Below are 27,513 nucleotides of genomic sequence, written 5' to 3'. Positions count from 1 at the left end.
TTTAGATTTATAGATTTATGGGCAGGATACTTAGGTGTGTCCAGAACATACAGTGCATACAGTGAATTCATTCTTTAGTTCAACAGTGAATATATCGTGTATGTTGTTTTGTCAGTTTGTTACGTGGCTCTTTGCTGCTGATGTACCTGTCAAGGTAGGCATTGTAGCCACCCCTCCCTTTCTCTCCTTTTAGTCCTACCTCTCTCTCTTACATCTTCCTGGAAGGATTAGGGAGGAGCTGTGTTTGTGAGAGAACTGATCAAAGAGAGAGGCAGGGGATTTACAGGGAAACAGCAAGCGAGTAGAATCAGAGAATTAGTGAATCACAAAACGAGGAAGAGAAAATTGACCTCTAAAACAGTTGCTGATCTATGACATTTTAATGGAGCTACATTAAAGAATGGTACACAGAAGGTACACAGAAGAAAAGAATGTTACACTCTGAAGGACAGATTAAGCGTATTGCATATTCTGTTCTCAACTAACACTGGAAAAGGGAACAGATAAAAAAAAAAGCTTTGAAAATAAGCCAGGAGATTACAGAAACGTGAAAAAGAGAAACAGTGACTTTCACTAAGAAGTTTCTTCATCATGAAGGATCGGCTAGATCAACTGAAAGCGGTAAGTCCACAAATCAAAGTAACAGGCAATTGTTGTTAGTGTATGGGAGTTAAAAGGTCTTAAGTGGTTAATAGGAAATCAACATCCACAAACCAGTTTTACAGGTTATTTTCTTGGAACCTCCCATGGCCACAGTAATCTATTTAATGACAAATGTGAAAATTCTGCCACCTGGATGTAAATCTGTCCATCGTTTTTTATGCTTAAACTGTACAATGTGTACTAGCTTCTGTGCCACCAATTAAGTTATCACTAAAATCTAAAATTCAAAGTATCAGTGTACTTGTATTTCCAATGTACAGTTGTTGTATTTGATGACTGATTAACAAACTAGATTTATTGGCTAACTAAAAAGATTATGAAACCATTCACAGAGAGCTGTTTTTCTCACTTAACCATTAGCCTTTGAATTATTCAGTGTAAGAATATTTAACTGTACATTGCCTTTACTTTTTCTCATAAAGGTAAAAATATGGTAAAGATAATTGTGTGCATCAGTATAGTATGCTACAATTTTTAGCAGATTTACTTGGTATCAGCCTCTTCTTTATTTTATTCAAGATATAACTGTTTTGTTTTTTGGACTTGTATGCATACAGAGTTATTTTTCTTGCTACACTGTGTGGTTTTCCCTTCCCCCATTACACAGTTTAAAAAAATCCTTAATAACATGTTATAGGTATTAGAAGATAATCCACTGGCCATCTGCACCAAGAGAGACAGACGCACAGAGAAAAGAGACAACTAGAGTGAGATCAGAAAATAGCCAGCTGGGAAACATTCAGAAATGAGACAAACCGATAGAGCAGCAGAGACAGAAACTGCAAGAATAAAATGATGATATAGACTGGTCACGGGATAGCCAGAGGAAACATGAGTCACATAACTAGTGGCAGAGGACAATAAATAGACTTACAACAGGCTACGTGACATAACCAATAACAAGTGCAAGAACTACAAAAAGATTTGTTTTTTTTTTTACATTTTTTTAAATCTCATTATTATGTAAATAATGTATTGTTTGTTTTATTTTGTAGACAAGAGACACTGATGATCAAGATGAAGTTGACATCTCTATTGACAATGCAGCTTTTATGGATGACTTTTTTTCTCAGGTTAGATCTGATATGTACACATTAAAGGAATAGTAACACTAAAAAATGAAAGAGCTTTAAAGTAATAAAAATATAATGCACTGTTGCCCTGCACTGGTAAAACTGGTGTGTTTGCTACAGTAACACTAATATGATATATATAATAAGCTGCTGTGTAGCCACAGGGGCAGCCATTCAAGCTGGAAAAAAGGAGAAAAGGCACAGGTACATAGTAGATAACAGATAAGTTCTGTAGAATACAATAGTGTTTTATCTGTTATCTGCTATGTGCCTGTGCCTTTTCTCCTTTGAATGGCTGCCTCCGTGGCTACACAGCAGCTTATTTATATAAATTATAGTAGATTTTCTGAAGTAAACACACAACTTTTACCAGTGCAGGGCAGCAGCACATTATATTTTAGTTACTTTTATACACTTTCATTTTTTGGTGTTACTGTTCCTTTAATGATGAGCAAAAGTCCAAAGTTTTGTTGTGCTGAACTTTTGAAGCAGTTTCGTGAAAAAAAATTCCAATGGCAAAATTGCTCATCACTAGTACACATGCTACAAAAACATAGCTCTACATGACTTATGGGCATGTATAAGTGCTCTGTAATTTTGAAAGACACTTAGGGGCAGATTTACTAATCCACGAACCGAATCCCGAAAGAGAAAAAATCGTATTGGAAATGAAAATTTTGCAACTTTTTCGTCGCCGTCACGATTTTTCGTATTTGTCGTGATTTTTTCGTCGCCGGCACGACTTTATCGTATTTTACGCGACTATTTCGTCGCCGTCTCGATTTTTTCGCATTGAGCGATAGTAAACGGCGGAAAAACCAATAAGATTTTTTCGCGATGGCGACGAAAAAGTCGCGGAAAATATACGAAAAAGTCGCGACAGTGACAAAAAAAAGGCGGGACATACAAAAAAGTTGCAAAAATACCGATCATTACGAAAAAACTAATTCGGACGCCTTCGGACCATTCGTGGATTAGTAAATCTAAGACCTAAGACACTTCCTACTGAAAAACTGCTTCCTGTTTTAACACATTTTACATTGCAAGGCTGTATTGGAATCAAAACATATTTGATAACAGGCAATGTGAAAATCAGCTTACACGATGAAATGTTTAGCTGTTCAGCTTAGCAATGGCTATACACTACAGATGTTTCTATGTAGAAATTTATATGTGAAGCAGGAAAAAGGTTTGTTTTTTGGGTTAGATGCAAATCCTTTCTAAAAGTCAAAGAAATATATATGAAACAGAGCACTGGAACAGCAACATAAATGATACCAGATGACACATACATGTAAACTAAAATTACACAAAAACAAAAAAGAAACACTGGGATAAATGTAATTAGAAAAATGTCAAAAGGAAATTTTGAGCCATGTATATTGGGGGCTCATTAATAACCTTATTATTATTATTATTAATAATAATAAAAATTAGGGTACACGTTGACCATACAGATTTACATACAAAGCAACCAATATCCGTAATTAACAATATACAGGTATAGGACCCATTATCCAGAATGCTCGGGACCAAGGGTATTCCGGATAAGGGGTCTTTCTGTAATTTGGATCTCCATGCCTTAAGTCTACTAAAAAATCAATAAAACATTATTTAAACCCCATAGGATTATTTATATCTTAGTTGGGATCAATTACAAGGTACTGTTTTATTAATACAGAGAAAAAGGAAATCAGTTTTAAAATTCTATATTATTTGATTAAAATGGAGTCTATGGGGGACGGGTTTTCCGTAATTCGGAGCTTTCTGGATAATAGGTTTCCGGATAAGGGATCCCATACCTGTACAGGTATGAGATCCCTTATCCCGAAACCCATTATCCAGAAAGTTCTGAATTACAGAAAGGCCATCTCCCATAGACTCCATTATAAGCAAATAATTATCATTTTTAAAAATGATTTCCCTTTTCCCTGTAATAATAAAACAGTACCTTGTATTTGATCCCAACTAAGATATAATTAATCCTTATGGGAGGCAATACAAACCTATTGGGTTTATTAAATATTTAAATGATTTTTAGCAGCCTTAAGTTATGGAGATCCAAATTACCAAAAGATCCCTTACACATAAAACCCCAGGTCCCGAGCATTCTGGATTAAAGATTCCATACCTGTACCAGTGTAATCTTATTTGAATAATTTTCTGAACACCATTGTAACTGACTCAGCCTTATCCTATTTTCTATGTAATGTGCCATAGCTTTATTCACTCTTTTATCTGTTTAGATTGAGGAGATTCGTCAGAACATTGAGAAAATTGCAGAGTGTGTTAATGAAACAAAGAGGCTACACAGTGTGATCCTGTCTGCACCTCTCCCTGAGCAAAGTAAGTAGTTGCACTTAAATTAATACAGATACAAATATACATATGCCCTTAATTCATATTTCTTTAATATTTTATCTTTAGAAGAAGGAAAAGTGCTAAGTGTAAAATATGGCCTAATCCCCCGTGTTTTATACACAGTGTAACATATTTATTGCATGTACAGAATTTTTTTTGTCTTTTGTTAATCATGCCCAACTTGTGTTTATGTCAATATACTGTACATATACATTGCCATTTTCTAGGCACTTAGTAGACATTCAGTTATACACACTACAATGAGGTTGGTATTAAGATAGTTTAAAATAAATAAAATAAATACTGTGAGCGCAGCACACAAAATTAACCCTTGATGTAAAAGGTGACAAAACGCAGGCGTAATTTCTTCTCTGCCTACTGGGTGCTAAGCAATAGGTATTTCTGGTGCTACAATATTTATGCTTAGTGCTGACATCGAACAAATACTTTTTGTATGGTGTTTTTACATATGCTAGTTTGCATCTGTTTTTATGCACTGTTACTGCACCTGCTGCTAGAAAATGAGGTCCTGGAAAAAGAGTATGATAAGAGAGTGAACTGATGTATAGGGGTGAACTTTTTTACAAGCGTAGGGACCCATAGGGTTAAGCTCCCTATGGCTTTATCCCCAACCTCTTCACACCTTTACTGTTATTGGGCAGAGCCCTTATACTCAGGTTTCAGTTATGTAACTGTATTCCTTGTAGGTTTATACAGGTTGACCACTCCTCTTGCAGAAGTGGCTTCCTCTTTGGCTGCCTGTCTGCTACCTAAGCACAGCTCCCTCTGAGCCTGGGTGCAGCAACAGGCCCCAGAAAAGCCAATTCTATCCCAGAGACCCTCTTAACATCTGGAGAAGTCGGGGACAGGGCCCCGTGAACGAGGATAAGCCAGCACAGCAGAGTATTTAATAGCACTTTCTAGGAAAGTGAGCATAGTCAGCTCTAGCTAGAACGGGCAGCCATTAGCGCCACCAAAGGAGTGATTAGATCCAGGAGTAGTTCTCCTATCCGGCAATGTTGCCTCAGTGCAGGGCCACGGAGTAGAGATAGTGGCAGGTAGGATAACCCCTGATCCCTACTCACCCGATGGACCCATCCACTAGAGGTTATCAACCTGAAGGAGCTCCTTCTACTTGGACTACCTCCCAACGGGTACTGGTTGAAAGGTGTGTCTCCCTGCCCAGACTCTAGCAAGAGGTGGGATAAAACGGTGCATACCCTCTCTTCTACAAAAGTGCATTTCCTCATTGTACCATTGCAATCTGCCTGTCTGTGAGTATGATAACCCTGCATAACATCTGTGTCTTGGACCAATAAATCTGTATTATAGTTTATCAGCACCTTTCTGGCGTCCATTTATATCATCTGCACTACACAGTCTCAGAAAGTTGTAGTTCAACTACCCCCTCAGCTCCTATCTTACTTTCTCCCATATAGCGGAGGCCCATCCTGGGAAAGGGGGTCGCATGTAACACATGCTCTACATTATCTACTAGCCTGGATTTACCCCACTATAATCAAAATAGTGTTACACAAGGTTGCATTAAATTATTGGGAACAGGGTGAAATATGTTGGTGCTTTATAAATATGTGTTATAATAACAGGGGGCCTCACCACCTGGGTGCAGTTGAGAACAGTACTCACTATTATACAGGTTGGTTCAGTGTAATAATATGTACATTTTTAGGCAATAGCACACAGGACACAGACTTACACTGTTAAAATGCAAAGTGCAGTGTAGATCAATACCTATGCAAGTACCTTTTTAGAATTTAAACAGATTACTGTATATACTCGAGTATAAGCCTAGTTTTTCAGCACCCAAAATGTGCTGAAAAAGTCACCCTCAGCTTATACTCGAGTCGGGTGCCATGGGTCCCTCTAGACTAGCACCCTTTCTCCTTTGTGTGCAAATTAGGTCACCTGCAACCAGACCCTCCAGTGCCCTGGCCTAGGTTCCCACTAGCAATACTTATTTCCCCTTACATCTCCTCCGGGACCGGGTCTGCTGCCAGTTTGCCAATGTGCAATGACGGTGGGGTAGTACTCATATTGTTTTTGTTGACCCTCTTCTCCACATACAGAGCTAGTTTACTGTTTTTCTTTGAAATAAATATTGAAAAACAAATACCCCACTGATGCCTCAATTAATGTAATTTTATTGGTATTTATTTTGATTACTAAAACTTAGCAGTAGCTGCTGCATTTCCCACCCTAGGCTTATACTCCAGTCAATACGTTTTTCCAGTTTTCTTAGGTAAAATTAGGTACCTCGGCTTATATTTGGATCAGCTTATACTCGAGTGTATATGGTATATGGTGCCTCACGCGTTTCATGCACCAGGCACTTGATCATAGGCTGCCTATGATAAAGTGCCCAGTACACAAAACCTATGAGGCTTCTATGTGTTTTATGCCTGCTTAAAATAAAGAAAGCAGTTCTTTTACTCTGCTTGTTTGTGAGATCTGCAAATGCCTGCTGTATATCCACGGTATGATCCATCTCCTTAAGCTGTAGGTCTGAGGCATGTTCACCCCGACCCTACTGGTGAGCTAATCTACCCCTTTGTGGTTACAATAAATTATTTTTCTTAGTTAGTTACCTAACTAGCCACATGATGAGCAGCAAAAACCAGCACCCCATGGTGAGGGATGCTGCACTGGGAAAAAGATTTTCCAGGCAAGAAAATCTCCTTTGCTCAGGTGGCCCTACCTGTCAGTGCAGGATGACTAGGGATGTCTCAAAGCCATCCAAAATAAGGGGGGGGGGAGCTAGAAAAAAACTAACCAGGTAAAAAAAACAGGAAACTAACATTAACTAAGAAGCAGGATCTAGTTATATGCTATCATCGCTTGTAGCATTTTCCTGCCAAAGGCAGCTTCTAAAAAGGCCAGAGCATCTAGCTTGTAAAACTTTGTAAACGTATGCAACAACCTCCAAGTAGCTGCCTTGCAAACTGAGTCCAGAAACACAAGGTTGTCGAGAAGCATTAATCTTCCTTGTGGAGAGTGCCTTAACTGGAATGGTGCTTTCCCGTGGACCTGTAAGCCTTAAGCAAAGCTGCAACTATCCATCTGGCTAAGAAAAGTTTCAAGGCCTGGAGACCTCTTTTGTTAGTGTGAAACAAACAGGGCATCAAATTGTCCAAAGACAGTAGAATGTACCTCCCAGACCTTGTTGAACACTCTTGGAGCGAACGATAGGCAAAATGGTAGGGCCCAGAAGTGTAGATGGACAGGAGCAGGTATTGAAGCAGCATAAATATAGATTTTTACTGCGTCGACTTGCTGTGCAGTTTTGCCAGAGCACATTTATTTATCTCCTCCAGTTCCAACGCCTAAGCTAGGTCCCACCAGATATGGAAGGGGGATACTATTTTTACTGCTTGGAAGTTCCTCTTAAAGGAACAGTAACATAAAAAATTAATGTGTTTAAAAGTAATTAAAATATGATGTGCTGTTGCTCTGCAAAAAACTGGTGTTTTTGCTACAGAACAGCTACTATATAAATAAGCTGCTGTGTAGCCATGGGGGCAGCCATTCAAGCTGGAAAAAAGGAGAAAAGGCACAGGTTACATAGCAGATAACTAGTAGATAAGCCTCATATAATGGGGGTTTATCTGTTATCTGCTAAGTATCCTGTGCCTTTTCTCCTTTGAATGGCTGCCCCCATGGCTACACAGCAGCTTACTTATATAAACTATAGTAGTCTTTCTGAGGCAAACACACCAGTTGTAGCAATGCAGGGCAACAGTACATTATATTGTAATTACTTTTATACACTTTCATTTTTTGGTGTTACTGTTCATTTAAGGACCACAAAATTCTAGCTAAAGTACTGTTAATTATTTAAAGTTTATACGGTCAACAGAGATAGCTTGAAGAACAGTTCACATTCAGAAAGATTACATATATTACAATGGGATTCAAGACTTGACTAGTCAGTAAATACAGGGCTCCATTTGCTCACTGCAATGCTGAGCCAGCTAAATAACAGATTTATCAAAGTACGATTTTCGTACCTTTAAAAAGCACGATACGAAAAAACTAATAAGTACGAAAAATTCATAGCTTCAAATACAAAAAAATCGTATCTTATCGTATAATGTCCGAAAAGTATTATTTTTTCATATCTGAATGATCGTAAACTGCAGGAAAACCTTTCTGACTTTGATCCTTCTGTGCATGATTTTGGAAGCCTCCCATTGGACTCAATGGCACGCTGCAGCTCCAACCTGGCCCAAGGAAAGTCACAATACCAAAGCTTGAATGAATCCGAAATTTTCATACTCGACAATCGTATTGTCGCACTTTTTGTCGCAAAGTATGGAAAAGTCATGCAAAAGTACGAAAAAGTCGTAACCTTAAACACAAAAGTTGTAACCTTTAAAAAAATTTTAAAATGTTGTATTCGGGCCTGTCGTACTTTGATGAATGTGCCCCATAGAGTGTGTATTTTCATGCATGTAAAATTGTTTTTAGTGCTATATGTTATGTTACATATTAGCATAGTAAGTTAGGTTGAAAAAAGACACAGGTCCATCAAGTTCAACATTTTATGTCTATATTAAAACTTGCCTAACTGCTAGATGTTCCAGAGAAAAGCAAAAAAAAACTCTCTGAAGCCTCAGAGGGGAAGAAATTCTTCTTGATTCCAAGATGGCAATTGGACCAGCTGCTTAACTTAGCTATTTTCAATAACTCTGTATTTCCCTTACTCTCTAAAAACATCCAACCCCTTAAAGCTGTCTTGTGTATCAGCCAGTACAACTGATTCAGGGAGAGAATTCTACAACTTCACAACTCTTTCTTGCAGAAAGATTGCAGAAAGCAAGGATAGGGAAGCGAAACTTGATTATTTCATAAACAGTACTAAATGTTTAATTGAATTTTTTTAGAAAGTTTTTTATTTCAGTGAAATAAAGCTTGTTAATTTTTCATTATTGCAATAGTTACCCTTTAAGATGCCACTTTAGAGTCCAGAGACACCACCTGCATCTGGCATTTACAGTGGCTTGCAAAAGTATTCGGCCCCCTTGAACTTTTCCACATTTTGTCACATTACAGCCACAAACATGAATCAATTTTATTGGAATTCCACGTGAAAGACCAATACAAAGTGGTGTACATGTGAGAAGTGGAACGAAAATCATACATGATTCCAAACATTTTTTACAAATAAATAACTGCAAAGTGGGGTGTGCGTAATTATTCAGCCCCCTTTGGTCTGAGTGCAGTCAGTTGCCCATAGACATTGCCTGATGAGTGCTAATGACTAAATAGAGCGCACCTGTGTGTAATCTAATGTCAGTACAAATACAGCTGCTCTGTGACGGCCTCAGAGGTTGTCTAAGAGAATACTGGGAGCAACAACACCATGAAGTCCAAAGAACACTCCAGACAGGTCAGGGATAAAGTTATTGAGAAATTTAAAGCAGGCTTAGGCTACAAAAAGATTTCCAAAGCCTTGAACATCCCACGGAGCACTGTTCAAGCGATCATTCAGAAATGGAAGGAGTATGGCACAACTGTAAACCTACCAAGACAAGGCCGTCCACCTAAACTCACATGCCGAACAAGGAGAGCACTGATCAGAAATGCAGCCAAGAGGCCCATGGTGACTCTGGACGAGCTGCAGAGATCTACAGCTCAGGTGGGGGAATCTGTCCATAGGGCAACTATTAGTCGTGCACTGCACAAAGTTGGCAAGAAGAAAGCCATTGTTAACAGAAAACCATAAGAAGTCCCGTTTGCAGTTTGCCACAAGCCATGTGGGGGACACAGCAAACATGTGGAAGAAGGTGCTCTGGTCAGATGAGACCAAAATGGAACTTTTTGGCCAAAATGCAAAACGCTATGTGTGGCGGAAAACTAACACTGCATATCACTCTGAACACACCATCCCCACTGTCAAATATGGTGGTGGCAGCATCATGCTCTGGGGGTGCTTCTCTTCAGCAGGGACAGGGAAGCTGGTCAGAGTTGATGGGAAGATGGATGGAGCCAAATACAGGGCAATCTTGGAAGAAAATCTCTTGGAGTCAGCAAAAGACTTGAGACTGGGGCGGAGGTTCACCTTCCAGCAGGACAACGACCCTAAACATAAAGCCAGGGCAACAATGGAACAGTTTAAAACAAAAATATCCATGTGTTAGAATGGCCCAGTCACAGTCCAGATCTAAATCCAATCGAGAATCTGTGGCAAGATCTGAAAACTGCTGTTCATAAACGCTGTCCATCTAATCTGACTGAGCTGGAGCTGTTTTGCAAAGAAGAATGGGCAAGGATTTCAGTCTCTAGATGTGCAAAGCTGGTAGGGACATACCCTAAAGCCTGGCAGCTGTAATTGCAGCAAAAGTTGGTTCTACAAAGTATTGACTCAGGGGGCTGAATAATTACGCACACCCCACTTTGCAGTTATTTATTTGTAAAAAAATGTTTGGAATCATGTATGATTTTCGTTCCACTTCTCACGTGTACACCACTTTGTATTGGTCTTTCACGTGGAATTCCAATAAAATTGATTCATGTTTGTGGCTGTAATGTGACAAAATGTGGAAAAGTTCAAGGGGAGCGAATATTTTTGCAAGCCACTGTAACTGCCTGGTGCCCAGTTATGGCAAAATAGAGCTGTGGTGCCAATGGCATGACATTAGTAGTGTAAAACTAATACCTAAAAATATGTAATAATACAAAATGGAGGAAAAAATTAAAATGAATATAAATTCAAAAAGTGTGGATAATGGCAATTTTACACTAATTCTTGGGGTTTTAGATCCACTTTAAGGAGACAGTAGCTTTTAATACTGTAGAAACTGTGGGGCTGCACTACTAGGGGGGCCTGAAGGACAGTTATGATGAATTATGGGGAGAATGTCTTTTTTTAAAATATATAATTAACTGGAATTCTAGACACTGACCTCTAAGGTGCAACCATTGTTTAAATACAATGAATCACACGAGAGGAAAAATGCCCTGTTTAGATTGAGCACTCACTGAATTAAATAAAATGTAACTTTTATTAGGTAATATTTAAAATCTCAACATTAAAATAAAACCAGGGCCTCTAAACAAGATTAAGGGAGAACGACTGAGTCACATTTGTGAGCTGATTGTGCCACAGACATTCATATGCAAGGCCAGCTTCTCTGGAGTCTAAGCTACTAGTTTTTCATTAATTTCAGGCTACACATTCCATTCTTGCCTCCCCCCTCACATTATTAACAATAACTGATGCTTGTCAATTAATGATCATAGGCAACCCAGCCACCACACTTCCTAATTTCTTCCCAGGTATACTGCACTCTATCATAGAAAATGTGTCTATCACTAATGGGCAATGGCTTAACTACAATACAGCAGACTCCCCATGAGGGGCCTGTGGGAGAGGGCCATCCAGACAACAAATAAACCATATTTTTATAACCTATTTCAAGAGGACATGAAATAATCCAAAAAGCGATAGAATTATATTTGGTTTTTATTAACTATAAATGCTATATTTACAGACTCATTAAATTTTTTTGTATTTTTATCTCTCTTTTTCTTTCTCTTTTTTTAGAAACAAAGGATGAGCTGGAGAATCTAACAATGGAAATAAAAAAAACAGCAAATAGTGTGAGGTCACGTTTAAAGAGTAAGTATCTCATATAAATTAATGGCTAAAATGATACTTATGACAACATAAACAGGGAGACTTAGTGAGAAACAACATACTTTATACCCTGCATCAGCCACTGACTAGAATTAGCTGGGTCCAACAGTGTAGGTATTGAGTGGACTTTGGAACTCTGGTTTTTCCTTTGTATACACTGAAGGAAAGAACTGATTTAGCATATTTGTCTTTTTAGTATTAGTATTACCGTAGTGCAATGGAGCCACACTTTCAACCCACAACTTTTTACTATTAATATACTTTAAAAAGTGTGGGCGTTAGTCTTAAGGTGGCCATACACGCACCGATATTATCGTACGAAACCTCGTTTCGTACGATAATCGGTGCATGTATGGCATGTCGGCGAGTCGACCGATATCGCAGGAAGCTGCTGATATCGGACGACTCGCTGATCGGACCAGTTTGAAAATTTTGATCGGGCGCCATAGAAGGCGCCTGACCAAAATTCTCCTTTCAGAGCTGAATCGGCAGAAGGAGGTAGAAATCCTATTGTTTCTACCTCCTTACCTGCCGATTCAGCCCTGAATGGTGTGTGGCGGATCTTACGATGTTTCGTGCGACCGATGGTCGTACGAAACATCGTCAGATCGCCACGTGTATGGTCACCTTTAGCCTCTGCTCCTCATTTTATATCTTTACCTTCCTGATTGCTGTTTTACAACACTTATTATAGTGTTTATATCTGTTCCCTCTGATTTGTTTTGCTTAAATTCTTTCCTTTTTTCCTTATTAACATCTTTACTTCTGAAATAAGCCACATAGGATGGTTCTTAATGCTTCTACATTTACTTCTTCAGGAAATAATTTGAGAACAACAAACATCTCTGTTCTGTGCTATTAGTAGAAAACCTAATCCCCCAATCTATGTTTTAAGGATAGCCCTTAAGGAGTTAAAATTTGCTTTTCTAAAATTTCTCTGTTATCCCTGTGAATATTTGTTTTTTCCACCATACATCATATGATATAAGATTATGGTAACTATTACCCAAGGGTTCAACCACTTGCATGTTTTTCTGGGTCATTAGAGATCACTAGATCCAGTGCAGGTTTCTGGTTGGCTCCCCCAACAACCTGTGACATAAAGTTGTCATGCAACAAGTTTATAAATTTGTTCCTATTTACTGTCCTGGCATTACTATTTCTGCACAGAAGAACAGGAACAGCACCTCTTGTCTTTGTAGATTAAAATGCCTTTATTGCAAAGTTTTTTGGGGCAAACAACAATAGCAGCAACGTTTCAGGTCACATAAGACCTTTTATCAAGCTAATCTTATGTGACCTGAAACGTTGCTGCTATTGTTGTTTGCCCCAAAAAACTTTGCAATAAAGGCATTTTAATCTACAAAGACAAGAGGTGCTGTTCCTGTTCTTCTGTACCTGGATGTGCCGATGGAAAGTGGCCATTGGGGAACCTGCACTACTTCTAACTAATCACAAGGCTTGGTGCTGACTACTACTCTCCAAATTACTATTTCTGCAGTCAATACCTAGGCAATTAAAATCCCTCATTATCATTACTTGCGACAAACTAGCAACCTTTTCTATTTGCAACAGGAGCTGAGTCTCTTCCTCTTTGCTTACATTAGGGGGTCTATAGCATATGGAAAAAGAAAAAGGATGACCTACAAAATTGCACCTTCCCTTTTTTAAACCATAGTGAATGTGTTAAAAAAATGAGTTTAAAATCCCCCAACCCTCTAGCCATTTTCTCCTCCAAAGCAGCTGCACCATCATCATTGAGGTGCAGCCCATCCCTGGCAAAAAGTCTGTAGCTGATTGAAAAATCCACCCAGTTCTCCAGAAACCCAAGGCCCTCCTCCCTACACCAATCTCTCAACCACACATTAATCTCCTTAATCTCCTGCTGCCTTCTTAAAGGAGAACTAAACCCTAAAAATGAATATTATATATATTATATAATAAACTGACTGGACTGGCTTAACTTTTCAGCATCTCTATAGTCGTAATGATATAGGTCTTTACAGTTGTCACAGTACCTTCCTATCTTGGATTCTGATAGAACTGTCCGGGACAGTTCTGCCCCACTTCTTTAGTTAGGTTTTAGTTCTCCTTTAATGGTGCTCATACCACAGGTAATATCTCAGATAAAATTACCTTGGAGGTCCTCGCCCTCAATTTTTATTTTTTTTAAACATTTTATTGAAGTTTTGCAATAAACATATAGGATGAATAATGACAAATTATTTAAATATAGGTTGTACAACAATAGTCACATTCGACAGTTTGTCCTTCAAAAAGATAAGAATGAAGAAAATAGAATGCTTACAGAGAAACAAAATAAGTAATTTAAATATAGAAAAACAAAACAAAAACAAATTAACTTACTTTGCCCAGTGGATAAACTAAAAAAAGAAACAAAAAGTTTCCTAGAGAGCAAAATCAAGGATAATTTTGCTTATATGTTCGTGAATTATTGAAATAAATCTATATATGCAGCATTTTATAAATCTGATCTTTATTCACCCTCAATTTTTTTCACTTAGTTTTTTAAAATCTTCTTGAGGTCCTCTCTCCTCCTCTAACTATGTAATTGGTACCTAGGTGTACCATGTGTACCATGACCACTGGGTCTTTCCCAGCCCCCACAATAATTTGTTTACTCATTCTACCACATGTCGAACCTTAGCACCAGGCAAGCAGCAGACAGTTCAGCAAATATCATCTATATACAAAATTGTTCTTGAGGACCTCCCCCCTGCTCTAACTATGTAATTGGTATCTATGTATACCATGACCACTGGGTCTTTCCCAGCCCCTCACAATAATCTGTTTACTCTTTCTACCACATGTCGAACCTTAGCACCAGGCAAGCAGCAGACTGTTCAGCAAATATCATCTATACACAAAATTGTCCTTGAGGTCCTCCCCCCTCCACTAACTATGTAATTGGTACCTATGTGTACCATGACCACTGGGTCTTTTCCAGCCCCTCACAATAATCTGTCTACTCGTTCCACCACATGCTGAACCTTAGAAGCAGGCAAGCAGCAGACAGTTCGGCAAATAAACAATTCCATGCAACAGAAAAACATTGCAAGTGGTTTTATGTAGAGAAGGAGTCATGCAAAAAAAAGGGAGATAATCTGAGAAAAAAATAAGGGACATTTAATCAGGAATGTATAAGCATACACAGGGTTTGAGGCCCTTATGTGTCAAGTGGTGTTTCTAAAGACTGAGCTCTACTATATTTAAATATTAAATCATTTCTTATACATAATGAAAAAATACTGATGCACATCAGGACCTTTTTTAGGTTTTGTCCTCACCAGGGACTTACACACACATATATATATATATATATATATTTATTTTTTTTACAAAATGTTCTCTTACCTCCAATTTCAGCAATGGAACAATCCATTGAACAGGATGATATGCAGTCCTCAACAGACCTTCGAATACGAAAATCTCAGGTTGGATATAACTTTGTTTGGCATAGATTATTCAAACTACAGAACTGAGGATAGATACATGGCTTTATGTTATTGTGTAAACAGGAGTTTATTGCATAGTACAGGATAATGGAATTATAATCTTTACATATGCACATGGTCTAACTAATCCATAGCAACTAATTATATCTTTGCTTTTAAACATATGTAAATATTACCTTATTATATGCTTCTATGAGTTATCACAACTTTGAAACTTTTATAACATTTTGCCTTACAAGTACATACGTAGGCACATTTCTTTGTTGCTGAGGTGCAATCCCCTGAGCTGTGTTTATCGAAAGATGAATATTGCATTAAAGGGGCTGTTAACATTTAGATTGACTTTTAGGGGCTGATTTACTAACCCACGAATCCGACCCGAATTGGAAAAGTTCCGACTTGAAAACGAATATTTTGCGACTTTTTCGTATGTTTTGCGATTTTTTCGGATTCTGTACGAATTTTTCGGATCCATTACGATTTTTGCGTAAAAACGCGAGTTTTTCGTATCCATTACGAAAGTTGCGTAAAAAGTTGCGCATTTTGCGTAGCGTTAAAACTTACGCGAAAAGTTGCGCATTTTTCGTAGCGTTAAAACTTAACGCTACGAAAAATGCGCAACTTTTCGCGTAAGTTTTAACGCTACGCAAATTGCGCAACTTTTTACGCAACTTTCGTAATGGATAGGAAAACTCACGTTTTTACGCAAAAATCGTATTGGATCCGAAAAATTCGTAAAGAATCCGCAAAACATACGAAAAAATCGCAAAGTACCGATCATTACGAAAAAAACGCAATCGGACTCCATTCGACCCGTTCGTGGGTAAGTAAATCAGCCCCTTAGTGTGAAATTTGCAATTGGTCTTCATTTATTATTTCCTGTTTCAGCAGCTCTCCAGTTTGAAATTTCAGCAGCTATCTGGTTGCTTGGGTCCAATTTAACCTTGCAACCAGGCAGTGGTTTGAAAGAAGTATATCAATAGAGAAGGGGCTAAATAGAAAGATGAGAAATAAAAAGAAAGAAATAAAAAGAAGTAGTATTGCATAAAATTCTCAGCTATAAAATGAAATTGCAAAATGCTAGGTTGAAATCTATTTTTACGAAAGAAAAATGTAATGGAGGGTGTCCTTTTTCTACAGCATTCTGTTTTGTCTCGGAAATTTGTGGATGTTATGACTAAATACAATGAAGCTCAGGTGGATTTCAGAGAGAGAAGCAAAGGAAGAATACAACGACAGCTAGAAATTAGTGAGTTGCCATTCTTATACTATGTAATTTTATATAACGCAAATAAGGTAACATCATTTCAAAATATGAGAGTCTTCTTGGGGTTAAAAGTAGTTTGCTGCTGGATTTGCTGCAAAATTCTATATTTTGCTATCGGCAATCTTTTTTTGCGAAACGGGAGCAAAAATTCACTGCACAAAAAAAAGGAAAAAGTCACGGTTGTGGCAAAAAATTGAGCTTGCATCAAATAAATCATGGTTGCGTCAAATAAATCGCGATCGCCTCAAAAAGTTGGGAGGTAAAAGTAACCACATTTCGCAAATTTTTCACTGTTTCTCGAATTTTTCTGCAGTTTTGTGAATTTTTCAGCCAAGCAAAAGGGAACAGATTCGCTCATCCTAGTCATAAGGGGGAAGACTGTAAAGTTAGGTATTAGTGCAATGTGTTTGCTTCACATAGGCTTGAAGGAACAGTAACACCAAAAAATTAAAGTGTATAAAAGAAATTCCAATATAATGTACTGCTGCCCTGCATTGGTACAACTGGTGTGTTTGCCTAAAGAATGCCGCTGTGTAGTCATGGGGGCAGCCATTCAAAGGAGAAAAGGCACAGGCACTTAGCAGATAACAGATAAAACACTATTGTATTCTACAGAGCTTATCTGTTATCTGCTATGTAACCTGTGCCTTTTCTCCCTTTTCCAGCCTGAATGGCTGCCCCCGGGGCTACACACCAGCTTTTTATATATGAACTATAGTAGAGTTACTGTAGCAAACACACAACTTTTACCAGTGCAGGGCAACAGTACATTATATTTCATTTACTTTAAAACCCTTTAATTTTTTTGGTGTTACTGTTCCTTTAACAGAATAAAGAGATGAATGGTGGTAAAGTACCTGGTAAGTCCAAAGCACACTTTCTTATCCCCTTTTATACAATGTTCAAGATCTGCTGGGAAGTACATTTGCAAAATATACCACTGATGCTATATACTGTATGTTCTCCATCTGTATGAGGAATTGGCCAACCAACAAACACATTCTAATATTTAAAAAAAAACAATCTTAAGGTTACATGTTAAAGGGAAACAAATGCTTAACAAAAAAATTGGATACAAATTATAAAAATTCTGTTTTTTTTACAGGTATATAATGCAAGGGCCAATATTTGTTCTTGACACAGTAGGGCCCATATTCACAACTAATCTTATTCAAACATTTTCCACAGCTTTCCACAAATTTGGGCATATATTTTTGAAAAAAATCATATATATATAGGTTAATGATGATCACAGGTCAGAAAAAAATTGTGGGAAAAGCTGTAACCAGCATTTTCCTGCTTGCCGAAATACTGAAGATACACTTCCTATTGCTTTCTATAGAATCTTGATTGGTCTTAGCTAGCGTGGTTAAAGCTTCCTTTTCCTACAATCAATCGTCTTCTAATAAAACTCGCAAAATTATAGAATTGCTGCACACATTCCCACCTTTGACCATGATATTTTTTTGTGGACTTGGAGGCTGATGACCCATACAAATCTCTGCTATTGGGACTTCCAGATCTCACCCGTCTCTGACTCTAATCCACCCAAATCTATTAATATCATCGCCTGCCGCTTGACATCCTAATCCCTACTTCTCTACATTACTGTGAAGTGACATAAAGGGCATTCCTTGAAACTATTAACTAGGGATGCACCGAACCCACTTTTTCGGGCTGAATCCTGAACCTAATCCTAATTAGCATATGATGATTAGGATCGTAAGGGGTCGCAAGCAGTGAAAACATTTTTTTCACTTCCCATTTAACCCTTTCCAAATTCTAATTAGCACATGCTAATTAGGATTCGGTTCAGCCGGGACCACAGACTCGGCAGAACCTGAATCCTTAAAAAAAAAGTCGGGATTCAGCCGAATCCTGAACCGAATCCGGGATTCGGTGCATCCCTACTATTAACAACTGACAGGTTTAGGCAAGCCTTTAATAGCAAAAGGAAATATTGATGTGAAGTGAAGAAAATTAACTAACAGGTGTAGTGAGGATGTGTAATTCTGTTGAATTATGACTTTTAAAAATCATAATAATTACTTTTAAACTAATAATTATGATATTTAAACTCATAATTATGACTTTAAAAGCCAGAATTTTGACTTTAAAAGTCAGAATTTCAACTTTTTAAAATCATAATTATGAGATTAAAAGTTATCATTTCGACTTTTTATAGTCATAATTTCGACTTTTTAAAGTCATAATTATGAGTTTAAAAGTCTTAATTATCACTTTTACAAGTCATAATTCACCAAAAAAAAAATTTGTGGCCCCAGTGCTCTTCCGTAGATGTGTAAGTAAACGTATACCTAAATAATTTGACATATAAACTGAACAAAGGAAAACTGCTGAGAGAAATATATGAAGCCAGGAGGTAATATTAATAGCTGCGAAGTAATGAAAAAACTGAAATCAGTCAAAAAGTAAGAATTGTATGCTTAAAGGGATAATGTCATGATTTCTTTGGTGTACTTTTTATTTCTAAATTACACTGTTATTCTTAAACCAAGAAATGTATTTTTTTTAGTTGTAACATTGCTGTGTAGGCGCCATGTCAGTGCATTGTGCCCGAGTCTGAGCTTTCAGAAGGAGCCAGCGCTACACATTTGAACTGGTTTCAGATAACCTATTGTTTCTCCTACTTCCATATAACTGGAGGAGTCGCAAACCGAACTTGGATTTCTTACTATTAAGTGCTATTCTGGTATCTACTGGGAGCTGCTATCTTGCTACCTTCCCGTTGTTCTGCTGATTAGCTGCCGGGAGGGGGAGTAATATCACCTCAGCTTGCAGTAAAGGGTGACTGAAGTTTATCAGAGCACAGGTCATATGGTTGTGGTACACACGGAAATGAAGAATATGGCTAGCCCCATGTGAAATTTCAAAATTAAATATAAAAAAATCTGTTTGCTTTTATGAAAACATATTTCAATGCAGGATTCTGCTGGAGAAGCTCCATTAACTGATACATTATGAAAAAAACATTTTTCCCATGACAGTATTCCTTTAAATAAGAATATGAAAAACATTATTCCTGTATTTTAAAGCTTTTTGGATAAGACATTTCTGGATAATAGATGTCATACTTTCTTTGTATAGTACAATTTTGTGCCCACTATTTTTGTATTATGTAGCTTTAATTAAAAGTTTTTAATTAAAGGTTTAATCAAAACAGTTTACCTTTTTTAACTAGATTTGATATAGATAATCTATATATAATCAGTCAGCGGTCTTAATTTTGTTCTTTTCACTTTGCACCTCTCTCCAGCTGGCAAAAGTACCACAGACGAAGAATTGGAAGAAATGTTAGAAAGTGGGAATCCTAATATTTTTACTTCTGGGGTAAGAAAGAAACTCTGAGGGGACCTTTGAATTTTTGCTACTTTTCTGCAACTTTTACAGTGCAGACTTTTTATTTCAGATTTTTTAGTAAATGCCAGACATTTATGGAAACAAAAAAATTAGAAATGTTAGAGTTTTAGTAAATCTGCCCCTGAGTATAGAGAAGAATTATTACAATTTTAGAGAGGGGATTGAAAAGGAGAAAAGAGTTAAGCCTTTTGGGCAAGAAAGAAGTTGGACACACCATTGTAGCTTAAGGATTTATTTTGAAGAACTCTCTTTACCTTTTGTATGCATTAGTTTTTTAATGTGAATTGTATACTTGATTAAAACACATTTTTGTTGTACAGCACTGCTTAATGTGTTAGCACATTTAAAAGCATTATTGTTAATAACAGTTATGAGAACATTTTTTAGTTTTTCATTATTCTTTTTTTTTTTCATTTTACACTTTTCACAGATAATTAATGACTCACAAATATCACGTCAGGCCCTAAGTGAAATTGAATCCAGACATCGAGATATTGTACGACTGGAGAGCAGCCTAAAAGAGCTCCATGACATGTTTATGGATATTGCAATGCTTGTGGAAAACCAGGTAACCCAAACGTGGATTGTGATTTGATATTATGAAAGGACAGGAATATCAGAACTAACACATACACATATTTATTGTCTCAAAATGCAAATAGAATTCTAAGCTATTTTATATTTTCTACCCTTAATGCTATGCTTTTCATGGATACTGAGACTTCTTATAGTTCAGGTAACTACAAAAATAAAGATTGTGCATCTGTGCATATTGAGAATCTTTCACTGTCCCTTACTTTTAATAATCATTTTATTTATTTTTAACAGGGTGAATCTTTAGACAATATAGAGTTAAATGTTATGAAATCTGTGGAACATGTGGAGAAAGCACGTGAAGAAACCACAAAAGCTGTGAAATACCAGAACAAAGCACGTAAGGTGAGAAGGGACACTACACAGCATATTTTAAGACAAACACCTAAGAAGAAAAGCAGGAGTAGCTTGACAAGAGAGAAAAGACTGCACAGAAATGATATCTGAGGGCCATACAGGAGACAACTGTAAAGACATCTGTTATTGATATCTTACTTTATGTACCTCTTTATTCGTGTCTTTTGCTTTACTTTCATCCACAACTTACATTTTCCACACTTAATCCATATATATCCTCTATATTTGCCTTCCTCCCCTCACCTGGGACCTATGTTGTCCTATCCTTCTTTCCACTGCACATGCCCCCTTCTCTTTAAAAAGGGTACACTTATAGATCGTATTGAAAATAACATGGATGAGTCAGTTGGATTTGTGGAACGAGCTGTGGCAGATACAAAGAAAGCTGTAAAATACCAAAGTGAGGCCAGAAGGGTAAGAACAACCACTACAATTTTGCTCCTGTCATTGATACCTAACCCTTACCTATCCCACTGTGTTCGGCTTCATACCCAAAATAAACACGGTAGGTCTAGCATACCTTAAAAATACTTAAAAAAAAAACTTTTGATGTGGCATAAATACAACATGTGACTCCCTTATATCTAGTTGTTTTCTCTCTGTTTTTCTCTCTACATCTTCTTTGTTCTGACTACATAGTTAATAAAATTAACTGACTTACAGAGATCCTTAAGGAAGGTACTAACAATTTGTAGTATGCCATTAACTATCTGGGACATATAAAAAGGTTACCTTAATGAACCAAATTGTGAATTACACTGAAATACAGTGTAATTGAAGGGATTAATAAATTACAGGATCAACTCCACATAAGGGCAGGAAGAGAGAATGACAGTGACTGTGACTTTAAGACAACACATTACAAATGCTTGTTCCTTCCCTCAATGTTCCCTCCCTCAGAAAATTATCATAATTGGTGTGGTGGTAGCTGTGCTGCTAGGAATTGTGGCTTTGATTATCGGTTTGTCTGTGGGACTGAAGAAATGAAACTAAAGCTGATCCCTGTATCAGGAAAATGCACTTGTAAGTAGTAAGAATTTACATTAACCTGCCATGCTATGGAAAAAAGATGTTAATATTACTAGGAATACTGCCAAGAAAAAGAAAACATCAAGAAAAGTTTTGTAATGTGAACTTAAGCTAATCCTTTTTTTAAGCATTAAGTGATGCGCATCCTGATGTTATGAGCTACAGAGCCCACTAGGAAGAATTTGCCTTATCTATGCACACGTTACATAGAATTTCAGAAATTATGTACATAACAAAAATTTACAAGACTTTGAACTTAAGCTAATCCTTTTTTTAAGCATTAAGTGATGCACATCCTGATGTTATGAGCTACAGAGCCCACTAGGAAGAATTTGCCTTATCTATGCACACGTTACAGAAATTATGTACATAACAAAAATTTACAAGACTAAAATTTACTAGCTAAAATATAAAAATACAAAGAAGCAACTACAATTTATTTATTTAGCAGTCCAATCACAGTATATCCAACATATACAGCTGCAGTTCCATGCAGATTCCCAGGAGTTTTGGGTTCAGAAACAAATGCATTTGGTCTGTATCACCGACTTCTTCAGGTTTTAAAGGATAAGGAAAGGCTAGTAAAGAGTTAATCTCAAAATGCAGGCATACCTCCAGTTGTCTCAATAGTGCCATTAGAAAATTAGAGTTCACCATTTAATAATTACTTTTCTTAAAATGCTGTAGGAATGAATAGAAGGTGGGCGATGGTTGTTTTTATTATTTAGTGTTAAAGGGACTTACCCACTGAGGTAAGCAGTGAGATCAGAATTTATTACTTTGCAATGGACCAAACTGAGGGAGAGGGTTGCATTACACTGACAGCATAAGAAATAGTTCATAGTGTCGGCAGAATCAGGCTTGTTTGTGTAAAAAAATACATTTATATTTATTTCTGGAAGTATATATATATTCTTCTTGGGCTTTTATGCATATACACTTTCTGTGCTGCTATTGCAAACAACTGAACTTGTTTGGTTCTCTGCCATGTCAGTGTTTTACTAAATGCTGTATATAGTTCAGGATATGACTAATTTCAGGATATGACTAATTGCCCTTGGCAACTAGTACGCAGATGTTTAGCAGCACTGTTTATACTAGAGTAACAGCAATAAAATCTACAGATATGAACTAGTATCTCCCTCTGAAATTTTTACTGTAAGTCAGCTATGTACAGGTATCTGCAGTTAAGCAGCTTATGGAATATAAGAGGGAATTTAGTGGTGTTTTATCATGACAATATTTTACAGGAAAAAAGACAGAATATGCTGAAAATAGTATTTAAAGGCCATACACGTGAAGATCTGCTCACTTGACATAGGCCCCAAACAAGCTGTTTTTTCACTGTTGCCACCTTGAAGTGGTAATACCGGTTTGATCAATTTGTTCGTCCACTGGGCATGCCGCATTATCACACTGATGCACTTCACTTCCGTAAAGGGGTCATACACGGGATATTAAGCTGCAGACTCAGACCATTGCAGCTTTTATCCGTCCATGTATTGCCACCTTGATAAATGTCAGTAGTGCCTGAGGTAATGCATAAGGCAACCTCAAAACAGATATTGGTGAATTTATAGTAAAATGAAGGCCAGAAAAAAATATATGAAATACCGTGTGCTTTTTACACTAAAAAGTTAAGAGGATAAGCTCTTCTTTATGCCCTACAAGTTGATACTGGCATCCATCTAGGACGCCAAAATCCATAAGGGATGTAACAATAACAAGGTTATCATATGTTGCTAGGAGCAAAATTAGAGCAATAAATCATTCAAATGTTTTGCTATTTATATTATAGGACTGATTTTTTTATTCTGCTTAAATTCAAGATACTTTATTAGAATATTCAACCACAGGAAAAAAAACAACATGAAAAGGCAACAGTAACATTTTAATAACCAGGATTTGATTAAACTAACCCTAATGTTCTGTGAATAAAATAGGACCTTAGATTGTAAACCCCACTGCAACAGGGACTGATTTGAATGGTAAATAATCATTTATTTTGGTGCTATTATAAATAAAACCAAATATTGCACATTATAACCCATAAATAAATGTTATACACATCTTTAACATCTGCATAACTATATAAATATAGGAGTCCCACCAAAAGCTATCCCTAAGCTAATAATAATATCCTCTTACTACACTTTCCATGGGGCAGACTAATACCTGAATATAGCCCTGGCCTATCCAAAATCTCCTACAAAACAAATACAATAATCATTTGGTCCCACACTCAAAATACACATTTCTATAAGCAGCTATTTTGAATTACTAATAAATTAGTGTGTCTTGTGCACAACTAAATGTGGCAGTGGTTTAGGTGCTCAAGCCCAAACCCCTTCACTTTAACCTTCAGTTAGATTCATTGACTTCCTAACCTTTTACTGTACTTTAAATGCAATAGGCATAATTAACCTAAACTGGCCCAGGTGCTGCAAAACAGACCATTTCTATTTAAATGTCTGGTTTCCACACCCAGGCTACCACCATCAAGTAAATATATGTGTGAAGGGTCTGTCTCATGACTGAACTAGAAAAACAAAATTCCTGTGTCTACCAGTCAAAGCAATCGCAACTTTGCAAAACTGTTGTAACATTATACAGATTTTGTAATTAGTCAGCTTTGATTATTCAACTGGAGTTCCACTAATACAGGCAAATGTATATTTGCTTGTTATGGCATAAGAAACTAAAAATTATATCTTTTTTTTGTATCCTTACCTCCAATCTGCAGACACTAGTTTTGCTAAAATATTATGCGCCAATTTGGGGTATAAAACATTTAAAATGCTTAAGCTAAATTTAAATATTTCAGATCAGCAGCCTTACTCTGATCTAGATTACTGTTTCGTCAAAAAAGCTAATCAGGTTTGTTTGGCATTGGCTGCTATATTAATAAATGCTTTATAGAAGGATAAGGTTTTGTATTTTTTTACAAGATAAGGTTTTGTTTTAGACGTAATGGATAGGAAACAGCAGCAATAGAGAGAAAGATGAAAGATGCCCTTATACTGTGTTGACCTGGCTTTCGTGAAAATACTACTTTCTTTTATAACACCAACATTGAACACAACAACTTAAAGATACATTGTTCAGCATCTGCCCTAGTGAAGCCTAAGGGCTCTGGCACACGGGGAGATTAGTCGCCCGCGACAAATCTCCCTGTTTGCGGGCAACTAATCTCCTCGAGTTGCCATCAGTTGCCATCCCACCGGCAAAAATGTAAGTCGCCGGTGGGATGGCACACGCGGCGGCGCGATTTCAGCAACTTTGGCGATTTGCCGAAATCGCCTGCGCAACGTGTGCCATTCCACCTGCGACTTACATTGTCGCCGGTGGGATGGCAATTCGGGGAGATTAGTCGCCCGCGAACAGGGAGATTTGTCGCGGGCAACTAATCTCCCAGTGTGCCAGAGCCCTAAATCTAAGGTTCCTACCATGCTTTTATGCTTTCACAGTGTGGGATAGAGGTAGAGTACCTAAAGGAAACTCACACAGGCATAACTGACAGACTAATACCTGAGTAATACCTTGAGCCCTATTTGCCTATTTAAGCTTGAATGGCTGCCCCAAAGCTACAGAGCAGCTTATTTGTATAAACTATATTTGAGTCTCTGAAGCTAACATAACATTTCAGTGAATAGAAAATTAATTTGTTACTGGTCTTTTAAGAAAGTCTTCCAATGACAGTGTCAAACTGACTAAGGCAGTGAGCCATTTTAATACCATATATTTTTGTTGTTGTTTATTTTTGAAGATGTGTCAGAGATAGTAAAATATATTTATAATTGTACTTTAGTATTTAGATGCAGTTTAGTATATATTATACTTTTTTTTCTACTATGTAATAAGGAAGCAAACAATGCTTTTTAACCTTCTTCTCCTTTGTTCCTTAGTTGAACATTCCTGTGACTCCCTCTTCCTCCACCAGCAAATGATCCCAGCTACCTCTCCCTGACCTCTGCTTCTGTGGCTAATACTGTTTCGATGTTTGCCAGGGAATGGGTCAAGTTCATGACTTACAAGATTTCCATGACCAATTCTGTTCCCTGAAACCTTATCCTTACCCAAAGAGCCTGTTGTTGCTAGAAATAGTCTGTTACTTCATGTGCTTTGTTGAATTTATTGAATCATTTCTGCTTCTTTCTTAAATAAGGAAGAACTCATTTGATTCAATGAGGTGTAAAACTTTTGCAAATTGGATATCTAAGGACAATACAGACTGGCTGACTGATGCAACTGCTTCCACCTCAGTATTAAGTAAAAAAAAAAAAAATTTATTAAATTATTTACAGAAAACTATTTACAAAATCAAAATGGGCATTGCTGTATAATTATTATGCAAGACAATTTTATATATAAATAACTTAGTGCAGATCTAGGTATATTGTCTCTACAATTGCTAACACCTCATGACATAAACATATTTACTGTATACCTTAATATTTTTTTTATCTGTAAAAGGCTGTTATATACAGAAACCCAGGAACATTAACCTTTCCTTTCTGCCTCTTATTGTCTGTTCATTCTCATATTTTACTTTTCTCTTTCTGACCATCTTTCCTCTTCTCCTCTGGCCTCTGTAGAAGAAGATAATGATTCTGGTTTGCTGTGTAATTCTTGCAATTGTCATAGCATCAACAATCGGAGGAATTTTTGCTTGAGGTGAGAGCATAAGACACAGTTGTCTGAGCCTGAGGCAAAGAAAAGTGAAGGAATTGATACAGTCTGTAAGCTAATAGCTCTGTTATATATAATTATGTATATATGACTATATGTATATTAAATTATCATTCATCCTAATCATTTTATATTAGGAAATTCTTTTAAAACTTTTTTGGGCCTGCTAAAATATATTATCACAGCTAAAGTGTGGCTCCGTTATAACAGTCACCATACCTTCTGTTGCTCTACTGAACATAGTGAATTTATTATGTTTTTTGTTTATTTTAAACAACACAGTTACAACAATATGAATGAGGCTAATAATTGCTACAGACCAAAAAAGTGATATTGCTACATGTTTCAGGTTTACTTTTCTTCTACTATAAATACCTCAACCAGAGGGAAAGAAAATCCATGTTCACAAGGTGAAGGAAGATGATGAATGATAAGAGATACTGAAGATTTTCATTGACATTAAAGAATTTGAAAAATGGCCCCTTGTGTTTGTGTAACACTAATAATTAATCATATTTTATACCTCCAGTAGCAAATAATGCATGTATTATCAGTTGTAGGCCTCATTCACACTATCTTTTACACTTTAGTTGGAGTTTGTCTTGACTTAATTGAAACAAACTACACAAATGGGCATAGAAGAATTCATATTTGTAAATATATTCTGGTTGGTTGGCTGGAAGGAAGCAAGCTCATGTAATCTGAAGCAGAATGTGTAGTATTATGATACTGTATTATGATACTGCACATTCTGCTTCAGATTACATGATCTTGCTTCCTTCCAACCAGAATATATTTACAAATATGAATTCTACTATACCCATTTGTGTAGTTTGTTGCTGGATGCTTTGGTAATCTGTAAGGGGACGATTTATTAAAATTTAAGTTAGAGTAGAAAAATGTGAAAAGCAGGCAGAAAAAAACTTGACAAGTACAAGCTGCTGAGTTTCTGTTACAACTCAAACA

At 36.9% G+C, this 27,513-nt stretch overlaps 1 protein-coding gene across 10 annotated transcripts; it reads left to right on the top strand.

Annotated features, from left to right (window-relative positions):
- Nucleotides 1–221: 221 nt before the first annotated feature.
- On the top strand, nt 222–27,026 carry stx3 (syntaxin 3). 10 transcript variants are annotated; one of them, XR_004223467.1, is made up of 12 exons: nt 222–621; nt 1,659–1,736; nt 3,983–4,082; nt 11,662–11,736; nt 15,142–15,209; nt 16,371–16,479; nt 19,775–19,848; nt 20,309–20,446; nt 20,707–20,817; nt 21,133–21,852; nt 25,764–26,532; nt 26,897–27,026. XR_004223467.1 is itself a non-coding variant. In XM_031905077.1 (12 exons), exons 1-11 carry the CDS (start codon nt 592–594, stop codon nt 26,529–26,531), a joined length of 972 nt encoding a protein of 323 aa, XP_031760937.1. In that variant the 5' UTR covers nt 222–591; the 3' UTR covers nt 26,532; nt 26,897–27,026. The 10 variants fall into 10 exon arrangements, 7 of the variants coding, with proteins under 7 accessions (XP_031760937.1, XP_031760934.1, XP_031760935.1 ...); XM_031905077.1 differs by having other exon boundaries at nt 21,133–21,243; nt 26,454–26,532; XM_031905074.1 differs by having other exon boundaries at nt 223–621; nt 21,133–21,243; nt 21,730–21,852; nt 25,764–27,026.
- The last annotated feature ends 487 nt before the right edge of the window (nt 27,027–27,513 follow it).

Source organism: Xenopus tropicalis, chromosome 7 (genome assembly GCF_000004195.4).
Source record: "Xenopus tropicalis strain Nigerian chromosome 7, UCB_Xtro_10.0, whole genome shotgun sequence".
Taxonomy (NCBI): domain Eukaryota; kingdom Metazoa; phylum Chordata; class Amphibia; order Anura; family Pipidae; genus Xenopus; species Xenopus tropicalis.
Note: the sequence above shows the minus strand (reverse complement) of the source record. Positions and strands in the feature narration are given on the sequence as shown.

What these genes read in the sequence shown, in the direction of transcription:
- stx3 (XM_031905074.1), top strand. Translation starts at nt 592, where the DNA reads ATGAAGGATCGGCTAGATCAACTGAAAGCG. An exon ending in CTAATATTTTTACTTCTGGG is followed by an intron (nt 19,849 to 20,308) that starts GTAAGAAAGAAA and finishes CACTTTTCACAG; the next exon opens with ATAATTAATGACTCACAAAT. An exon ending in ACCAAAGTGAGGCCAGAAGG is followed by an intron (nt 21,244 to 21,729) that starts GTAAGAACAACC and finishes TCCCTCCCTCAG; the next exon opens with AAAATTATCATAATTGGTGT.